This window comes from Naegleria fowleri, assembly GCF_008403515.1.
Source record: "Naegleria fowleri strain ATCC 30894 chromosome Unknown tig43, whole genome shotgun sequence".
In the NCBI taxonomy this organism is placed as follows: domain Eukaryota; phylum Heterolobosea; class Eutetramitea; order Acrasida; family Naegleriidae; genus Naegleria; species Naegleria fowleri.
The window spans coordinates 84,300-104,930 of record NW_025407975.1 but is presented as its reverse complement, the minus strand read 5'-3'; the positions used below and the strand labels follow the sequence as shown (position 1 = coordinate 104,930).

Genomic DNA, 20,631 nt, shown 5'->3' with positions numbered 1-20,631 from the left:
ATTACAGCTTTCAATGGATCTCAAGAATTGAAAAAGGAAAACATTTATTTGAAAAATCTTTTTAAAAAAAATTGAATTTATTCGGAAGACCATGAAGCAAACCCAAGCTCCAACACACAGTGGAGAAATTTATAAAGGATCAGTACCAACATTGGCCGATTCTTCCGATCGGTTTCTTGACCTCGACACAAAACAATCAGTTGTGAATTTGTGTAACATGTGGAGCTCGCATATTCATCATGTAATGAATGAACCAAGTGTAGGAATGTATCGGATTGTGGAACACGTGAGATCAAAAGTGCCCTTTATTGTGGAACAAAAGGTAGGATCTCAATCCTATGATTTGAAATATGTACATTTACTCTCTTTTATTTTGATGGCATGTTCATCTCCGATTGATGAAAATATATCTTTTCAATTGAATGTTTTTGCGACATTCATATCATCATGAAAATCCAAAATTCAAATGTAAATTTTGTGATCTATAATTTTCAAAAATATAATTGCCACCTTGATGATGATCATTGCATGAAATCATGATATTCATCACAACAGAATTTATTGAAAACTAAAAAAGTGAACGAAAAAATCTATGATGCCGATTATGCCTTGCTAGCTTGTAAATCTATCAATTCCAACACACCTTGGATTTTCTCGGAGAGTATTCGATTATTGAAAAACAATTTTGTGAGTGTTCCACTGGCACCACCATCAACCACAACAACAAACAAAAGCAAAGTCTTCTCCTTTCATAAATCGAATGCAACTTCAGCACAACAGCAAACAGAAACAACAACGACATTGCCAAATGATGTTTCTGTCAGTGAATCTCTGCCTTCTCAGAATCCAACAACAAACACTGTACAGTCTTCAACAACCTCCGACGATCAGCAACAACAAGAAAATCCTTCGGAGGAAAACCAACCCAGCGTTGACACAAAGAGTTCTGTTGAAATTTTGACATCTCCATCCTATGAACAATCATCTGCAATTGATAATAGTGACACACATGCAAGTCTGAACCCCACAATCAAGGAAACAACAGAACCATTGTCACCACCCAAGAAAGAGGAATCGACTCAAGACACCATGACACAGACAACACAAGAGCAAGCCCATTCAGACACCACAACAACAAGTACACTCACCAATAGTAATGAGGAAAACATCATGACCACCACCACAACTCTTACTGAAGCTTCACATCCTGTCGTCTCGCCACACGGAGAAACTCAAGATGAAAGCAGTGTCACGGAAGTCACCGGCATTCCTTCTTCTATGACCACTGGAGGTGGCGATGACGAATGGTCCTCTCTTGCCATTCAACCTCTGCCTTCGTCTTCAACCAAGAAAAAGAAAGCCACAAAGAAAAAGAAGAAACAACAAGCTTCTGAAGAGGAACCTGCTGCTACAGAAGAGGAGGAAGCTCTGACACCAAAAACCTTTTAACTACAAAGTCCGTCACGCAATCCGTCCAACACATTTGAAATCCGTATTGCAGATCTGGTTTCCATTTAAACAAATGTTTTCACACAGTCACATAAAAAAAAATATTGAACATAACATCCACTCATCATATTGTTTTTGAAAATCGGAGAGCAAGATTTCATCCTTGCATATTTATCTCGAAAATATATTTTCCTTGGTTTAATTCTCATCAGTCAGAATAATTACAATACTTTCAACACACACATTGCCAAATGCAATCATCAACGAATACAGCGGCCATGATTGAGCCTGGAAGCATCATTCTCAGCGAAATTGCTTCTCTCATTGATTCGTTTTGCAATCCCGATATTCCATCATCGAAAAAAGAAGGAGCAAAAAGGCTTCTCATTGATCATGTACAAGGCGGAAGACTCTCCATCAATGATGGAATTAAATTATTAGGCGAATATTTAAATCATGCAACCGATGAAAAGATTAGAGGCTCAGCCTATGCAGTCTTACATTTAATTTTGGAAAACGTTCCCGATCAAAGCATGGACGATGATCAGCAAACAAAATTAGTAACAACACTTTTGAGGTTTATAACCGATCGATTGTATGACTTTGATTGTTTGGCAACACTGGTACCTTGCTTATTTGTGTGTTTCAATCGATGGTTTAGCCTCATATCGACCGAGCAATGCACACACATTGTTCTTCAATTTTTCGAGAATGTTAATGTTCAATCCATGGCAAGTACATCAGGTGTACAGAGCGCAACAAAAACACGAGGCATGTGTTTTGAATGGTTCAATCTGCTGATTGACAAATTTCCATCCATTGTCAAGTCTGTGAATTTTTTGAATGGTTTTATTCAATCGATTGAAGGAGAACGAGATCCTGCAAATCTCATGACTTGTTTTGATATGGTTCCTCGAATTATTGAACTATTCGACATTCATTCTGAGAACACTGAAAAAATTTTGACAGGCATTTCTGATGATTTATTTGATGTCACCAGTTGTTATTTCCCAATTACATACACTCCTCCTCCAAATGATACAAGAGGTATCACTAAAAACGATATTTCAAACAAGCTTTTGAAATGCTTTGCATGCAACAAGTACTTTGCTCCAAGCCTATTTCCATTTCTTTTAGAGAAGCTTTCAAGTGATCTAATTGAAACCAAACTTGAAGCATTAGAATACATGTGCTATTGTATTGAAAGATATGGATCTTCAGTGGTAGAGGAGTATTTGACTGAAATTTGGGCATATATTAAGGCGGAGGCTGTGAAAACCAGTTCCATGGAAGTCATGAGAAAGTGCTATGAATTCATAACGAGAACAACACGAGTGGTTGTCATTCCAAACGATCCTAGTATTAGACAATTTGATGTACCAAATATTGAAGCTATTGTGAGAACTGCCCTCGCTGAGTTACGTTCCAAAGAGTGCAAATTGGCTGCACAATATGCTCGAATGCTCTATGCCTGTGGAGTTGCTTCCAGAGAAATTTCTGTAATTGTTTTCAATAGAGTTTTTCCAGAGCTTATTACCGTTCTTAGCGAATCAGAGAATTACGATAAAATCTATGGAACATTTATCATGATGACGCAAGTATTGCAAGCGTTGGCAGAGGCATTCACTGCGTCACACTTGAATAGCATTCCACAAAATATTATTCAACAGATCGGACAAGCACAGACATTATTTATTTCCATGTACGAAGAGCAATTCAACAAAGATGACAAGGAAATGATTCTTGTCATTATCGAATTAATCTCAAGATTTGCCGTTTTCAGAATTGAGTCCACACTTTTGAAAGACGTCTATGTGAACAGAATTTTATTGAAATCATATGGAGAGGACAACAAATCGTTTACACTCTTACATGCTACATCTTTAGATGAATACAAGGATCGTTCCATTAAGGATATTTCTTGGATCTACAAATATGCACCAGACATTATTCAAAAAGATGTAATCATTCCACTCATTCAAGTGCTGTACGAGTGTCAAAACCGCTCAGAAATTATCCACCGAATTTTATCTGTCATTTCACAAATAGGCACTGTTTGTTCAACTCTAACACCATTTATTACTGAACAATTATTTGAGAGAATTTCCTTCAATTTAACACAGTCGAATGAGAATAGGGAAATCGAGAAAACGAAAATATTTGAGACCATCAGTGGATTAGACCTTACCACTATTGAAGACTCTCAGAAAATGAAGTATATTAGAAAAATGATTGAGCTTGCCGAAATGGAGGAGGACGTTGTTGGCAACAACAAATACAACAACCATAACAATAATGAAATGATGACCGACGAAGATCCAGTGGAAGCAGAAATAGAGGATTCATTTGGATCATCACAGTGTGGAACTGGATGTGGGCACAATCATTCACACGACCATCGAGGAGAAATGTCACATATATGCCTCTTACTAAATCGCTCACTGCCATTCGAGAAACAACAACAAGTATTAGATGAGTTACTACAGCGAAATATTGGTGTTCGACTTTCTGGTCCTTCCATTAAGAAGTTTGCATCTGTTTTTTCAGCTCTAATTGTTTCATGCAATCCGCAAGTGAACATGACAAGTATTGTAGAAATGTCTGGAAATTTATTGAGTTTGTCCTTGCAAAATTTACATCCAATTAGTGTCACCAGTTCCCTCTCCCAAGCTATTGCCTCTCTTCTTAACAAAATTCCTATCGAATCGGACGAGTTTAAATATCTGACTTCCCTTTGTAACACTCTCGTTTTGGAACCTCTTTCTCAAGTGTTGAATGGAGTTGCTACTGACACAGATCATATTTTATCATTGGACCGATATTTAGAAGTCTTGTCTTGGATTTTGAAAGGACTTGTCATGAGAGGCGCCTACTTGTATGCAGATGCATATTCCAATATTTTGTGTTCGTGCCTCGTCTTTGACTTTCCTCAACAACATCATTCATCAAAACTCAACAAGAAAGCTGCTGATTGTTTTTTGACAGCCATTGGAGAAGATGAAAATTCACTCCATAAGGATAATCACGCTCTTGTGCAAGTTCTATACAAGCAACGATTCTTTGCAATGAATGTCAGAAAATTAATGGACTCCATAACTACTACTAGTCATCAACCACATATTGTTGGATCCATTTTGTTGGCCCTTTCAAATTTGATTCACAATGTTCCAACTAGTGTGATTTTGAGTGAAGTGAAAAATATTTTCCCAATAGTTCTGAAATTCTTAGAAATGCGTCCTTCCTTGGCACAAGATGAAGCTCAAACCGAGGAATTAATTTACGCTGCCATTAAGACAACATTAACCTTGTTGACAGATGCAAAACAGGAAATGGCTGTACATTTGAGTGCCATTGTGCCAATACTTTTGGAAACTGCGAAGTATCAACGGTCACAAAATATTCGAGTGCTGTCGTTGGAGGCGCTTCATGAAATTACTATTGGGTTTCCTTATCATGAAATATTTCCACTTAAGAAGGAGATTATTAGAGGTTTAGAGTCTTGTTTGGATGACAAGAAGAGACGAGTGAGAAGAGCTGCAGTGAAATGTAGGAATGCTTATTTTGTCATGTCAAAGAATTGAAGATTCTAATTGTAACTACCAATGAAAATTGTCTTTCATTAAAAATTGGTTCCTTTACTTTCCTATGGTGGTCAAAATATTCAGCTCGGGTCCATTAAAATCGAGAACTTCCACTAGCACGTGCCTTAAATAACGCACATCAGCATTCCATTGGAGAATTTGATACTTGCTTCCACTTTTAGGTGCCTCCACACTTGAAGACAAAAGATTCAATGTTTCCTTACAAATACGGTCAATCCAAAAGGCAACAAAATCGTCGTTGGCCAAAATTTCAAGTTGCTCAGGTAGCTTGATGAGATATTCTCCTACTTGTGACACGAATTTAGAGGGTGGAATGGAGTGTTGCAACTCTGGTAAATGAATGTCATCCACATATTCTACAGTGTTACCGGGATCTATGAGCGAGAGATAGTACGATTTACCTGTCAAGTTCTTCGTGGATCCAGTAATGAGAGAGGAAACAAATGCCATGAGTGTGCTTTTTGCCAAATTGTGAGACGGCTGCAACAAATTAATATCCACCGATTTGAATGCCATCGTAAACAATGGAATTGCACTTCCTGTAGACTGTTATAAAAGTTGTTCAACTGTATGAAGATTTGTTCGTTTTGAATTTTCACATAATATTCATCCACATTCTTGGAAAGAACAACTTCTTTTAGAGCTTCAAGAAGTTTGGACTTGATTTTTTGTTCCAAATCTTCGAGTTTTTTCTTGACTCCATTTTCCTTATCATGAAGCAATTCATAGAGTTTGAGAGCATTTTGCACATTCTCTCTGTCTTTGGTAGTGAATGAAATATCTGTCTGTATAGTTGTAGGTTTCTTTGCTTTGACAGCCTTGTTCATTTCAGTATTGATTGTTTTGCTTATTAAAACTCCAAAATCTTCAAATACTTGATTAATGACACGAATGAACATTTGCGACTCTATGCCATAGGTAAACGTAATACATCGATCCAAAGCATTTTCACACTCCACAAATAAAGCATTGAGAGCCTCATCGACACATTCTACAAAACTGTCACTCATTGATAAGTGTGGTCTAACTTGTTTCATGAGATATTCCTTTTCGAGATTTCTCAAATAGGAAGACTGAGTTACGGCGAAGGGTTCAAATAGCAACTTTTGAATGGATGGGTATTTTGAAAGATCTTCTAGCTGCTTGGCAAAGAGCTTGGTCGATTTGTACTGGATCATTACCAATTGTTGTAAATCTTCTGTTTTCACAAGAGAGCAATTCTTGTGATTGAAACAATATTCGACAAGCTTAATTTTTGCCTGATTTCTAAGCTCGTCCTGAGAAGTAAATCCCTGAAATAATTTTCGATAAACATTGTCCTCTTGCTTGAGCATGTATAGTATTTGATTGAAAAATTGTTGTTGTTTGGTTTGCTGCTGAATGATTTCCTTATAGTTTTTGTCATAATACAATTCAAAAATTGTAAAAATTCCATTAATGTTATCAATTCGAAGTGTCAAATAAATTAGCTCTCTGCAAACTTCAATATTTCTCTTTTCAGAGGTTTCCATCATTTCAGCCACAAATTTTCCTCCAATGAGAGATTTGATGAGTTTTTCCTTATATTGTAACAACTTGGGTTTTGATTTTGTTTTCACTTTTTCGCTGTATGGTTCCAATGTTCGTACTCCTTCTTCGACACAACAAATTTGATTCGTCATTTCTCTCAAGGTTTCCATTGAAATATCTTGCATGTTTGATGACTCTCCCGAAAAGACATTCAAGTTCGGACTTTGAGCTGTTACTATTGGAGATTTAGCTCCAGAGCCAGATGACGAAGATACATTGTTTGGAGAGAGGGAAATAGTTGATCCAGAATGAGTGGGATGAAGTGAAACGTTGGAAGCACGATCTCGGAATAATAAATCCAATTGCTGCATGGATTTTGTCAGCGATTTAGATTGTTCCAAAGTTAACAAGATAGAAGAGAGAGCCATCTTGAGTTGTACCAATTGTTTCAATGTTTCAAAATGTTTGTTTCCTTCATAACATTCCGAATCAATGTTTTCAATCTTCTTATAAAGACTCGTTACAGCAACAAATAAATTAATGGTTTGATCCTGCATCTTTTCAATTTCAAACAAGGCATTAGGAATTTTCTGAATAGATGTCTTTACTTCTTGTTCCATATATGATCCCAAATCCGAGAATAATACTTGTAATTTCAACATGATTTGATTCACCTGATAACTCATATCCGTCGTCATGGATGGTACATTGAGAGAGGTTAGAGGCGGTGTTGAAGGACGAGTGTTTCCTCCCGAAATCACTTGATCCGAACTCGTGTTTCCCAACAATGATGAGGATGACAACATTTCATTAATCCAATTCGTCGGATCAAAGTCATCAGCGAGAAACTTTGAAATGTCCATTTTTTTTTTTTTTTTTTATCACTGTCCATGCGTTTATTTGTTCGAAAATTCAAACGTTATTCATGGCTGTGTGTGCAATTAGTACAGTTAAAGGTGGTTCATGTCATCAAAGTTAGTGTAATTATTGTTGTAAATTTCAATTATTGTTTGTCATCAAGGTTAGTGTAAATTTCAAATATTGTTGTAAATTTCAATTATTATTCATGGTCGTGGGTATTTCATGTATAGTTTAAACTTGTTCAAATCAATGAAATTAGGATTAAAATCGTATTGTTGTTCAAATTCATTCCAGGTGAGTTTCAATTCTTCCATGAAAAAATGATTTCGTTTCATCCACATTTTAGTAATAGATCGATAAGCTTCCTTAGTAAATACTTTGTCCCATTTCTTACCCAATCCAACTTTAGCACCTGTTAGGCTATGGATATCTTGTTTAGTCTTGATGAGGTACAATAGTCGTTTGGAGAATTTCTTGTTATTCTTTGCATATATTGAGATATTATATAAATTCCTAAACATTTCTTTTCTTATATCACTATAGTATTTACATTCAAAAATAATGTGTTGCATTGTCTCTCTACTACAGCAAGGACATAGCAAGTTCGTCTTGGATATCTTGTTTAAATTTTCCAAAGTCTTCATCACGTTCATTCTAATTTTAAATATTAGATTTAAGGTTTTGAAACCGATTCCTATTGAGGGGTAAATGTTGGTGAACTTTCTGTTCTTGGGAGGAAGGTTCTTTGGCGTATATGTTCTTTTGTGGAGGCGTTGAAATAGAAGTTTGTACATTGTTTGTCTAATGTTTTGAGTGTATAATACATTGTTGATAATAATATACCAATTATTGGATGGAATATTAGTAAGAATATTGTTACAATCAGCACCTTTCTTAGCAGCCCTATCTGCTAATTCATTTATGCGGCTATAGATATCTTGTTTACCTGTATGACTATTAACATGCATAATTTTGATCTGATCCTTCATTTTTAAATAATTACGAATTTCTTCAACATAAGGATCTCTAGATTTTCTGAATTGGAAAAGTTGGTCATAAATACTTTTCGCATCTATGACTATTGTTCTAGGAGTGTTGTTATCTAGCAATCTAACAACTGTGTGGAGCGCTTGAACTTCACTGTTGTAGGAAGTTCCTTGTCCTAAGGTGTGACTTGAGATGGAAACATTCTGATCAGTTACGATACCGTATCCAGCAATATTATTGTTACACGATCCGTCAGTACCAATTAGTGTAGCTTTGTTCAAGAGGTTTGACATGGATGTGTTGTTACCAACATATTTGTAGTATTTGCTTTCGTCTTTGATTTTTCCAAAATCCATGCTATTGAGAATGTTGCGAATTTGGGTGACATGATTGGAATGTTTGATGTCATTATGTAATTTCACTTGTAAATTTTTAGGGTCAGGAACCCACATACTTAATCTGTTCCAATCTTTATAGAGCAGGAATTGTCTTAAACCTTTAGGGAATTTTCCATAAGGGATGAGAGTTTTTTCATGCCATTGGTCACTCGAATGCCACAATCTAATATTGGAAGATTTGTTCATGAAAATTATTCTCTTGAGATATTGAGGAATCCATGGGTCTGGTTTATACCAAGTAGGGATTGGATCATTGAGGATGTCAAAACCATGCTCCTGTTTGATTCGTTCACAAAGGAATCTTGTAGAAGATCCAAGACAAATATCATATTGTTCAAGGAACTTTCTGACTTTACACATTAGGTCCGAGTAACTCATTTCTTGAACAGAAATTAATCCAAGTCCACCTTTGTCTTGATGAGTATAAAACCACTCGAGAGCTAATTTTCTCTTGGTTCTTAATCTTTCACATATAAAGTTGCGAAAGAATTTATCAATTTGTTTCTCTAGATGGTCATTAGCAAGAGGAATTAGGTGGTACAGTGCATACGGAACAATGTCTGTGTTGATAATTTTGACAACGTTCTGTATTGGAAAATTCCAGCCAATAGAGTTAGTTCTTCTTTTAACTTCTTCAATAATTGAAGTAGTGTATTTCTTTTGTTCCTCAGTATTATTGGTAATATTATTACCAAGTATAATAATAGAATCATTACTTTTGATCGTACTTCCAGATAATGTCTTGATACTACATTCCTTATCAGAGAAGAGGTTAGTTTTGGAATGATCTAATTCCATGTGATAGCCATGAAGATAGGTTTCAATGTCATGCAAAGAATTTTCAATTTCAGGTAGTTCGTTGGAAAATGAGTTCAAATCATCAATCCATGCGCCTGTACTAATGTTCCAATAATTTGCAACACTAGCACCATTATATGTTATTTCTAAAAATTGTAAGAGAGGCTCAAGCGCAATTTTGAATGCAAGGGGAGAGAAGGTGTCGCCTTGTTTCAATCCATCTTTCACATTGAAACATTCAGATTTACCATTAGGTATAACAAACTTTGTCGTAGATTCACCTAATATTTCCAGAATTCCATCAGCAGTAATTTCATCAATCCCTAAGAATAGCAGTCCATCACGAAGCATAATTCTCGGTAATGAGTCATAAGCTTTTTTGATGTCAACAGCCAAACCATAAAAAGGTTTCTTGTCCTTTTTGCCCAAGCAATCATATTGTAAATTGAAAGGACTCTGTGAATAGTTTCTCTGCCGTCTTCACCACCAAATTGAGCTAATGATAATCTTCCCTTTAACACTTCCTTCAATCTTTTGGTGATTAATTTAGTAGCTATTTTAAGTCCTGAGTCCATAAGGGCAATAGGTCTATAGTTAGCAGGGTTTGAGTGGTCCTTATTCTTTTTGTGAATTGGGAGAATGCTGACACTTTGCATAGATTCAGGAGTAAATCCAGTTGTAATGATATTTTCAATAATTTGAAAAATTTCCTCCTGTAATTCCTTACACATGTATTTGATAGTTTTTTGTCTTAAACCTAGTTCATTGGGTGCTGTGGATTTCAAATTCTGAATTATCCATTCTTTCTCTTCCGTGGTAATTCTACCGAGTATTTTGTCATTGCAATTATCAATTAATGGATGTTTGTACTTGAAAAACTTGGTAATGTCAATTTGATGATTTCTTCCTCTAAAGTTGAGGTTTTGTTGATATTTGTCCTTGATCACATTGGCAACTTCATTGGGGTCACTAATTTCAGTTCCTTCGATAGATAATTTGTATGGTGGTGATGACGTTTTGTAAATTTTCTTTCTCAGATGTTTAGAGTTGGTTGCATAGTTTTGTTCCCACCATTTCATCTTTCTGTTCAAAGCCTTATCATGGCTCCATTTGATATGGTTCTTGATTTTCTCTTTGACACTTGCAAGACATTTTGGAACCTGTTCTAAAGTTTTACCAATAGTGGTCAAAAGTTTGTCACAAGGATATCCGTGCTCATTTCTATCAAGTATTAACATGAGCTTCTTATATTGCTTATTATATTTGTAGATTTTAGGATCAAGTTTAGGTGGATTGACCTCCACAAATTTGTCGCCTAGTTTATCACAAATGAAAAGCCATTTGTCGTTATCAGATTCTAAATTCTTAACTTGAGATACACATTCTTTGCTAATGGCCAGCACTTCTTTCTTATTTTTGGGATCTTGAAAGTTACGCTTCTTCCGAATTAACAAAGGTGTTCGTTGACATGAGAGGTCAAGTAGAATTTTAACCATTTTGTGATCTGATATGAAGTTGGCATTCAGTACTTCTCCAGATGCAATTGGAAAATCTGTGGATATGTAATCTATTATAGACTTGGATTGTTTGTTAATAGTATAATGAAGGTGCCATGATAAATGAGGGAAAGGATAGTAATTAAGATTTCTCTTGTTAATAAGATCTAGTATGTTTTGATCAGTTCTTCTAGATTCGTTTGAGGAGTGATTCTCGGATAAAATCGCATTGTAATCACCTCCAATAATGATTTTGTAGTTAGGATATTTTTCAATTAGGTTGTCAAGAATATATGTGAATTCACATCTGTCAGCTGGTTGATTTGGAAAGTACGCAGAAATTACTAGAGTATTAATTGAATTGATTTTACATTTCACGCCAATAATTCGCGCGTTATTCTTAATGATCGGATCTAAGATGATTTCTTCAATATCTTTGAAAGTGCTTTTGTTGAGGCAAATAGATACACCACAGGAATCTCTTGGATTGTGATAATATGTAAATGAAGAATAATATATAGAGGGAAAATCTGGACCAATGTAGACGCTTTTAACTTCCTGGAGCATGATTATATCAGGAGTGATTGAGTTGAGGTAGCCTCTTAGGGCTGATAATGGTTCTGCTCTGAGACCATTAATGTTGAGGGTTAGAATAGATAATTCTGGAGCTACTGAAGTGAATCAAGTAGTTTTAGCTTTTTGTGACACTCATCAATTTCCTCTTGATATATCTTCCTCTTGGTATTATCTTTTGTACAACCAGACAGAAATGTTAGAGTAGCAATTCTATTGGTAATCATTAATTCTTCATTATTTGCTCTGATAATATTAGCCATTTCCTTAAATCCCATAGCCAATTTCTGATTCTGTCTTGCCTCAAGTTCTGCAATTCTTTTTATCCATAGAAGCTTCAATTCTCTTGATTTCTTTTAGGTGATCTTGTTGCACTTTTTCAAGAGTAAAGGAAACGTCTTTCGCTGCAATTTTAGAAGATCTGCCTAAATTTTGTGAAATTTTGTGAACTGTATCAGGTTTCTTTTCCAGGAAATCTTCTAGCATTGGATAATTGAGAGCAAAATCCAATGTCCATTCATTCATTCCATATGCAGCATGGTTTACCAATCTGATGGCATTAGATAGATTGTTGAGTCTAATCAAACATATTCTCTTCTCTTGATTGATGATAAGTATGGATACAGGTTGGTCATTATTGTATTTTCTGGCAAGAGAGGATTCCGTTTGTATTCTAGCTCTAATCAAATCATTTCTTTCAGGCCATCTACCAATGATGTCAGAGTATTGTACATCCATTGCATAGTTGAATGGTATGTCGATTTTCATAGTGACTGTTTCCTCTGTTCTAGGAATAGTGATATCATATGTTTTTGCCTTACATAGATTATTTCTGGCTTTCATACTTTTGACAGTGATCACTGCTGCCATTTCTTTACCAATTCTAGCTGTAGCAATTTCAACAATGGGTTCACCAGTATCGCTTTCAATAGCATTCCTCCAATCTGCCTTGACTGTAGTTTTCCATAGTTCTCCTATTGGAATATTATGGACACGTATAATTTTGTTGGTGTCGTTTTCACATGATGAAGTGATATTGACTTCTTTAAATTTTGTACGTAATGTTTCAACTGCCTGTTCTACTTGAGCGCAATCTTCAATAGTGACAATTATGGTATTATTGAGCTTAATAATCGGATTGATGGTGACATATTTGCCACTAAGTTTGTCCTTAATTAATTCAATTACCTCATTCTCTTCAAATATTTTGCTATATCTAACAGCAATATATCTGGGAGGAGTGATTTCCTTCACTGCTATGTCATTGATGTTGAATTCTTCATTGTCTTGTTGGACATTACTACTTTTCTTGTTCTCAGATAATAGTTTGTTAATATTCTTCATTCTTTCCTTCCATAACTCCCAAACATGTTTTCTGTCTTTATGGTTTTTAAAAGCCTTTCTTTCTGTGGTGATTTCGTATTTAATGTCATCAGAGAGTATTCTGAGAGTGGCTTTTACAACATGTTGGAAATTTAAGGTCATAGGGTTGTGTGGGCTAGCAATAACAGATACAATTTCTAAAATCTGATCAGTGTCAAGAAGAGTTCTGTTTGTATCTAGTTTAGCATTATTGTGTTTGAGAAAAGTTTTACCAACAATTTCATCAACTGACATGTCTTGTATGTTGAGGTTATTAGTCAGCTCATTATCCAACAATTCAATGTTGTCTTGGTTACTCATGCTCATACTATTAGTTTTAGCGGCCAATTCCTCATCAGCTATTGGATCAATAGTTGGGTACAATCTAGTGTCAACACTAGTAGAGCAATTGTGAGTAGGGTTGAGATTATTTGTCAAATTGGGCTCATTATCTACAGATGAACTAGCAGAAGCAATGTAGTCGTTTAATGATTGAAGTGAGCTAGAGTGCTTGGGTCCATGATTGGATCCATGGTTGGGTCTTGTTTTACCGATCTTGCTGGGCATCCTAATTGAATTATTCTTCTTTTTTTTTAATTTGTATAACGAATCTGATCTTGTTAGTCTGATTAAATACCATTCAGTCAATAGCGCTTTGATCTTAATAACTGCCATCGTAATAGGGTCTTGATTACAGTTTGATCACAACGGTAACAATCTCAGTACTTATAACCGGTGGTAGTTGTACGGTACCAAATCAGTACAGTACTTCGTAGAGAGGGAGAGATAAGTTTTAAATTTAAGTTTAATGATTCGGAGATGGTTCTTTGGGTGGTGATAAAGGGTGCTCAAGGTGAACACCTAGCGGAGGTGTTGTGTTATTTTTTTTTCCTCGCTTTGAAATGTCCATTTTTTTATTTCGAATATTTGTTGTTGTTGAATGTACATTTATGATTCGCAACAGGTGTGTATATTCGTGATGGGATCATGAGGTGTGGTGAGGCTTACGTTTCATGTGTGTGAATGCGATGAGTGAGGATCATGAGGTGTGGTGAGAAATCACATACAATGAATCACTTCTTGAGAAGGTAAGGTCCAAAAAAAACATCGATGATTCAATTGGTGATGAATTGATCAATCCAATTTCACAACTTTTTATAATAGTGATCGATTTGATTCTTCTCTTTACGTTCCTCGAGTCGTTGAATCATTTCCTTAATTCGTGTTCGATACATTTCCATGAGTTCAAATCGTTGATTCAAAACTATTCCTTTTGTGGAAATGGGTTCCCCTATCACAACAAACGCCTGATTGCCAGAATAAATCCTCCAATCGTCGTAGGGCCAAATATCATCAATTCCATAGTGAATGACTGGTACAATACTCGCTTGAGTTTCAATGGCTAACATGAAGAGACCCATTTTGTAAGGTAATAATTCTCGACTGTCAGAGGTTTGTCTGGCACCTTCAGGATAAATATAAGTTTGAAAGAGACCTCGTTTCATGGTCTTTCTCATATGATCTAAAACATTCCAGGATTGATTGGGAAGTTGACGAATAATGACTTCACTTCCCACACCATAACTAATCCATCCAAAGAATGGAAAAAGTGCCATTTCAATATTCATAATGGTGACAGAGTTTTGTGTTTTGTAAGCTAATTCCACAATACCATCCGCCAAACTGCGTTGATTTCCAATGGCGAAAATATAGGGCCCATTCTGTTTAATGAGCTGCTCTTCTTTTAGGGTCAAAGACTTGGAAACCTTTACATTTGGATTTTCATTATTGATTAATTTGTAATATTCGAACGCATTGAGTTGTTGCAAATTCCTAGCTATTTCACTCTCATAAAGAACTGTCAGCTTGTTAAAAAGTGCCCAGAAAAATAATTTACAAAAGAATACAATAATTGGATGAATAAGGTACAAGTGTGAAAGAATGATATAATCCTTGAAGAGTTGTTCTTTTTCAGAGAGAGAATAAGAAGAGGAAATTGGCATTATGGAAGGATGATTTGAGGTCATTATGAATTGAGCCACAAGTTGATCCTTCAAACGCAACAATGGAAACAATACTTGCTTGACTACAGCAATTCCTAAATTCCTAATAATTCTCGATGAAAATGTAATAATTAAACAAGGAGTAGCTCCTGTAACAATTAACATCCACTTGGAAAAGTGAAATAAATTCAGTAATAATTCTCTCGAACTTTTTTGCTGCTTTTTTGGTGATGATGATGACAGTGAAATTTTGATTTCTTTAGATGATTCATTTGGATTGTTATTTTGAAAGTCTTCATAATGGTTCTTTTTGTGATCATCATTCCCGAAAATCCATTTCGGAATGTTTAAATGTCTTTTCAATAATTTCAATCTTCTTTCAATGGTTGATGAATGGGATGATTTTCCTTTACACGGATGCATTTCAATCATCATCCTATCGGTTGTTTTTTTCATTCTTCTAGTTGAAGATGGAGAGTAGTGTTGTTGTTGTTGTTGATAATGCATTAATGATGCTGATGATGATGGCATCTCTTCTTCGATGTACGGAAACATTTTTTAGTCCGGAAAATTCCAAAATATAACGGATTGACCTTATTGTTTTTCTGTGTGTGGGAAAGAGGAACAAGAGTACTTCCAATAAATTCTTTCATTATATATGTTTATTTAGTTTGTTCAACTGTATTTAAAAGACTTCCAAGCAGCATGTAATAAATTTCAAATGAAAAGTTTCGCCTGCTCTGTTTTCTCGTCCATCAAAGCGGAACATTGTTGCAACAGTTCTTTATACGAAGCCAATTTATCAGTAAACTCAAGAACCTGGCTTTTCAACTGATCTAATTCTTAACCTTTACCTCGACCTGGCTTTTCAACTGGTGGTGAAAAGTCGATGATTTTGTCCAAACTATGTCTTTGTTTGCTATATCTTCTTTAACAAGACCACACATGTCACTTAGTAATACTGTGGGTGGATGTTTCAACATATCATCCTCATCATGGTGCGGCAGGAAAAATTATAAGCACGACATGACATTAAGTCAAGCACCTTCTTTAAAGAATTGGACTGGTCGTGACCCTGTATTGGGTTTTGAGGGTGATATTGATTATTTTGATGTTCTTCTGTTTAAATATCAAAGCCGTTCCCACAACTTCAAAAAATTATTCTTTGTACCATCTCCAGAAGTTGTTCAGGTTAATGATTCAGTTATTACCTTTCACTATCCAGGGTTAGTAAAGAAGCCATTCTCAGAAACAAAATGCTGTCCTAAGCTACTTGAGTTATGCGCCAGAGAATATCTTTCATGGATATGGCTAATTATGTGCCAGCACAGGGAAGGCCCTTCCTCCATATTCCATGAACTCTGAAAGCAAAGAATGGAGTCCTTGTAAGACCCATCTATACACCGTTTCCAACCAACATTCCATAGTTTCTAATGACATGTTACCGAACAGTGACGAATTATCTAGAGAGAGAATTCAAAGTAAAATTGATGCAATCAATGAGGAAATTAAATTCATTCGAGCACATCCAAAAACAATTATTGGAGGAAGTGGATCGAAACGAAGCTCCATAACGAAATCCAAAAGATGGTCTCTTCCTTCCATTGTATCAGGAGATGCAATGAGCTCTGGTGGAGCCACAAGCTCAAACTCAAATTTGATTTTGGAACAAACAGTTCTTGGTGGAGGAAACTCCAATTCAAATCGAAGGTCACAAAACGAAGAGGAATTTTTCATGGATTTACAACAACGATTGAATAAGCAATATGGAGGAATGCCCGCAAATTTAATGGACAATCCTTAGGAGGTTGCAAACGCCATCAATATGTTAGAACATTGAACTATAGAGGCAGAAATCACAATATTGACCTTTGTAAATTTTTTCAGAAGAAAGAAAGACCTCATTCCAAACTTCAATGAAAAGCAGTGGCTTTTGGCAAACTTGAAATCCGAGGCTCCAAACGAAAAAACAATGAAATACTTGTCAAAAGTAATCCAAGAGGAAATATTCAACATTGTGGATGAAAAAATTATAGACCTATCACAATGATGGGCTCTGGATTGAAACTGGTGCCTAAAATCATAACGAAGAGGCTAACTGACGTCCTTTCTTGAAGGAGTGTCCAAGGCTCAATTTGGTGGCTGCCACAATAGAGGGACTTTTCACCGGATTCTATCAATTTACAATATGATTGGATGGGCGGAAAAAAGGAAAATCCTGTTTTATGGCATTGCAGTTGACATTTAGAAAACTTATGACATGCTTCCCAGAACAATGTTAAGGGTTGGAATGGAATTTATTGGAATTGACGAAGACTCAATTGACCGAATACTATCATTCTTGGGAACTACTCTGGAGAAATTTGTGGTACTATCAGGTGATTCGGACACTCTTTTATGTGAAACAAAAGATGGAACGTCCGTACATTCACCTACCGCGATTTTTTTGGGCAATTTCCATTTACATTGAAGCAGATGTGTTACCTTGAAATGTACACTATTCACGCAGGACGACGGACTCAAATGAATGTACTCTCCCCATTGGTTTTTAAAATATCACTAGAACCATTAGTGCAATATCTGGAACTATGTGAAGGAGCAAGTATCGCTGGTTGTTGGCACATTAGTACAGGAGCTTGGTTTGATGATTTGAATTCCTTTTCTAACAAGTTGGCAAATATCGAAGGAATGTTAAATGACATTGAGCTGTTCTTAAGAGGATACTATATGGAATTGGACCACTCAAAAACAGGTTTCTACAGTAACCGCCAATGCTCTATCAGAATATAAAATGGAACTCTAATTAACAGTGACATAGATATACAACACTAATACTCAAAATTTTAATCAACAATGCAAACATTGTGGGTACAGATGATTAGGACAAGCGTCTGCGTTCAACAGTGAAGTCTAAGCGCTCCACACAGTCATCAGACTCACATACAAGAAAATACACTCCAAAACATTTACCTCCAAAGAACAGGAAATTCAACCTCATTTACCCTAGTTTGGGCATTGGGTTTGGGTTTAAGAAAGGGTGTAAAAACCTCTTTAATGGAAAGAATAATCAATTTACCATCTAGAAATGGAAAATATATTTTTATTACACCTCTCATGAATTCCTATCAAAATGGCTTTAGAATCCACCTTGAAACCGAACCATATTTATCCAATGAAGATGTTATTGATTCAACTTTTCTTAAAGATGTTATGGATTAATTGAAAAAAGAAATTGTATCTCTAAAAAAAGAAAAGGAGAAGGAGAAAGATAAAGAATTAGATGAATTAAGGAACGAAATTGAATCTCTAAAAAAAGAGAAAGAATTGGAGGTGTTGAAGATAGAAAAGGAGAAAGATAAAGAATTAGGAGAATTAAAGAAGGAAAAGGAATTGGAGGTATTGAAGATGGAATTATTAAAGAAAGATAAAGAAAAGGAATTGGAGGTATTGAAGAAGGAATTTAATGATTTTAAAAAAGATATAGAGATTACTAATTTGAAAAAAGAATATGAAGAGTTGACAAAACTTCTCAATTATCGTAAAAAAATATCATCTAACTATGAGGCCTTGGGACTAAATAAAATTCATGTCGGTTTTTCAAAAGCTATTGAGCGAAGAATCTGCTTGTTTCGAAGACTTAAACAACAAGATCGTTTGGTTAATGTAAAGGAACAAATGGGTTTGTGGTCTCTCCAAACACCCGACCTTGATAAAGGTCCGGTGTTTGTGGGATTTTCTGCATATTTTGTCAATTGACTTTATTCAGCAGAGTCCCGAGCATTAATTAAGATTTGAGAAGGTAAAAAAAACTCCAAAAACCGCTCAGCAGAAAAAAAGGAGAAAACCAAAGTAACGCAAGGAAGCAGGAAGGATGAAGGAAGAAACGAAGATTCTATGATGTGAAGCGTAAGAAGTCACATTTAAGCAATTGCTTGATAAATCCATGAAAAACATGATAACATGATGAATTAAATACATGAAACTAAAATAATATGGTTAGCTCAGTAAAAAATCATTGCCGAAAAGATTCTAATCAAGGTGGACCTGCACTGTCACAACGTTCTTCCTGACCACTGTCAGGAACATTCCGATCAGCGAAAAAGGTACCTGAGAAAGCTAAAGAAAGCAAGTGGATGGGAAGTCACAAAGCAGCGCAAAGAGAGACTAATCATTAATAAGCAGAAAATTTTTTGAGCATGAAAATGTTTTTCGTTGCTCAACCAAACTCTTTTAATGTTTACATTCGAAACATTCATACCCTTCACTACGGTCAGAACATATCAGGTCGCGATTTTTGGACAATAATAATAATTGGCATTTCAACAGCTAGTTGAAGCGATCAAGATTTTTTTCTGTGGTAACACCTGCAAAGTCAACTTTTCAGTCCACACATTGAATACTTGTCAAGAAAAAACCAACAACTTTGTCTTTTGCTAAATGTATTTAGAATCCATAGTCGGAGGAAGAAATTTAAAAGTGGGTGTTATGCTGTTGAAAGCTTTGGAGAGAAGACGTTTCCATGAGGTTGATGATCAAAGAAGATTTGACCCATGCTGGATCTTTCTGGTTCATGTAGGCATTGACAAAATATTTGGTGGCAGGGAATGTTCTCACAGTCTTGTCATGAAAGTTGAGATGGTGCAAACATGCTCCAACAGCTTGGAACTTATTTTCAAAGATAGTGCCACGTAATTGACACTCTGGGAGTCTAACCCCATCATCGTCATGAACAAGGGCATATTATCCTTGACATTTTGTTCAAAGCATTTGAGAGAGGTAAACTGTTGCGTCATGTGAACGATTCCACATTGGAAACACGCACCTTTGGAACCGTCACATTCTTCCAATGCAATAGAAACATGTCGAGAACACATGATACCTTCTTGACGCAGATCATTATAGGTCTTTAGCTTGTAGGATGCATGTCGTTGTAGGCATTTCTTGCATCTGGGACGTAATAGATCTGGACGAACTTTACCTTCCTCATCTAACAAGGTGTTTGCATCAAATTGAGAAAAGTCAATTACATGCTTTTCCAATAATTCACCACAATCTGTGCACCTTCCATCCATGGCAAGTTTCTCTCTCCGTTCTTTTGATCTCTGTTTATCCTTTTCTCTACCCTCATTGGTCTTTTTCAAATTATTGACCGAATTGTTGATAAGGCCACACATTTCTTTTCGATTTTGGGTATTGAAAAAAACATGTCACGACCATCATGTTTCATTTTGGCTTGGAGAGTTTCAATGTTGCTAGCACTTTTCTTATTAACAAAGAGTCACTGCATACACTTTTCAATCTCTGCAGTGCTCGCTCTCGCAATGGCTGTATGAGTTTTTGGAGCTCCAAAAATACATTTTGCAACCCTTAGGTGAATCTGATAGGAATTTTCCCTCCACAAATACTCGCTAGTTAACACGAGTCTACTCTACTCTGCTGTATTTCAATGTTATTGATGCAGAAATTCAAAAAAGGAAGTTGGAGGTAAAATGAAATTTTTTATTTTCCAAAAAAAAGGGAAATTTGCAGGAGGTGGGATTTGAACCCACGAAGCTTGCGCAGTAGAACTTGAGTCTACCCCCTTTGACCGCTC

General features: G+C 35.8%; 9 protein-coding genes across 9 annotated transcripts; 4 read left to right on the top strand and 5 right to left on the bottom strand.

Moving 5' to 3' along the window:
* Nucleotides 1-91: 91 nt before the first annotated feature.
* Nucleotides 92-1,449, top strand: FDP41_005014 (uncharacterized protein; the record flags this gene model as incomplete). The annotated part of the gene is made up of 2 exons (XM_044708493.1): nucleotides 92-322; nucleotides 556-1,449. The coding sequence occupies 2 exons, from the start codon at nucleotides 92-94 to the stop codon at nucleotides 1,447-1,449; spliced, it is 1,125 nt and encodes a 374-aa protein (XP_044560400.1).
* A 251-nt stretch (nucleotides 1,450-1,700) lies between these two features.
* FDP41_005013 (uncharacterized protein) lies at nucleotides 1,701-5,030 on the top strand (the record flags this gene model as incomplete). The annotated part of the gene is made up of 1 exon (XM_044708492.1): nucleotides 1,701-5,030. One exon carries the CDS (start codon nucleotides 1,701-1,703, stop codon nucleotides 5,028-5,030), a length of 3,330 nt encoding a protein of 1,109 aa, XP_044560399.1.
* A 54-nt stretch (nucleotides 5,031-5,084) lies between these two features.
* On the bottom strand, nucleotides 5,085-7,423 carry FDP41_005012 (uncharacterized protein; the record flags this gene model as incomplete). The annotated part of the gene is made up of 2 exons (XM_044708491.1): nucleotides 5,085-5,597; nucleotides 5,651-7,423. 2 exons carry the CDS (start codon nucleotides 7,421-7,423, stop codon nucleotides 5,085-5,087), a joined length of 2,286 nt encoding a protein of 761 aa, XP_044560398.1.
* A 201-nt stretch (nucleotides 7,424-7,624) lies between these two features.
* On the bottom strand, nucleotides 7,625-11,667 carry FDP41_005011 (uncharacterized protein; the record flags this gene model as incomplete). Its single annotated transcript, XM_044708490.1, has 2 exons — nucleotides 7,625-9,978; nucleotides 10,089-11,667. The coding sequence occupies 2 exons, from the start codon at nucleotides 11,665-11,667 to the stop codon at nucleotides 7,625-7,627; spliced, it is 3,933 nt and encodes a 1,310-aa protein (XP_044560397.1).
* Nucleotides 11,668-11,976: 309 nt separating this feature from the next.
* FDP41_005010 (uncharacterized protein) lies at nucleotides 11,977-13,602 on the bottom strand (the record flags this gene model as incomplete). Its single annotated transcript, XM_044708489.1, has 1 exon — nucleotides 11,977-13,602. One exon carries the CDS (start codon nucleotides 13,600-13,602, stop codon nucleotides 11,977-11,979), a length of 1,626 nt encoding a protein of 541 aa, XP_044560396.1.
* A 578-nt stretch (nucleotides 13,603-14,180) lies between these two features.
* FDP41_005009 (uncharacterized protein) lies at nucleotides 14,181-15,593 on the bottom strand (the record flags this gene model as incomplete). Its single annotated transcript, XM_044708487.1, has 1 exon — nucleotides 14,181-15,593. One exon carries the CDS (start codon nucleotides 15,591-15,593, stop codon nucleotides 14,181-14,183), a length of 1,413 nt encoding a protein of 470 aa, XP_044560395.1.
* A 471-nt stretch (nucleotides 15,594-16,064) lies between these two features.
* FDP41_005008 (uncharacterized protein) lies at nucleotides 16,065-16,842 on the top strand (the record flags this gene model as incomplete). Its single annotated transcript, XM_044708486.1, has 2 exons — nucleotides 16,065-16,264; nucleotides 16,365-16,842. The coding sequence occupies 2 exons, from the start codon at nucleotides 16,065-16,067 to the stop codon at nucleotides 16,840-16,842; spliced, it is 678 nt and encodes a 225-aa protein (XP_044560394.1).
* Nucleotides 16,843-17,528: 686 nt separating this feature from the next.
* Nucleotides 17,529-18,794, top strand: FDP41_005007 (uncharacterized protein; the record flags this gene model as incomplete). The annotated part of the gene is made up of 2 exons (XM_044708485.1): nucleotides 17,529-17,790; nucleotides 18,268-18,794. The coding sequence occupies 2 exons, from the start codon at nucleotides 17,529-17,531 to the stop codon at nucleotides 18,792-18,794; spliced, it is 789 nt and encodes a 262-aa protein (XP_044560393.1).
* An 854-nt stretch (nucleotides 18,795-19,648) lies between these two features.
* FDP41_005006 (uncharacterized protein) lies at nucleotides 19,649-20,212 on the bottom strand (the record flags this gene model as incomplete). The annotated part of the gene is made up of 1 exon (XM_044708484.1): nucleotides 19,649-20,212. One exon carries the CDS (start codon nucleotides 20,210-20,212, stop codon nucleotides 19,649-19,651), a length of 564 nt encoding a protein of 187 aa, XP_044560392.1.
* Between the last annotated feature and the right edge of the window lie 419 nt (nucleotides 20,213-20,631).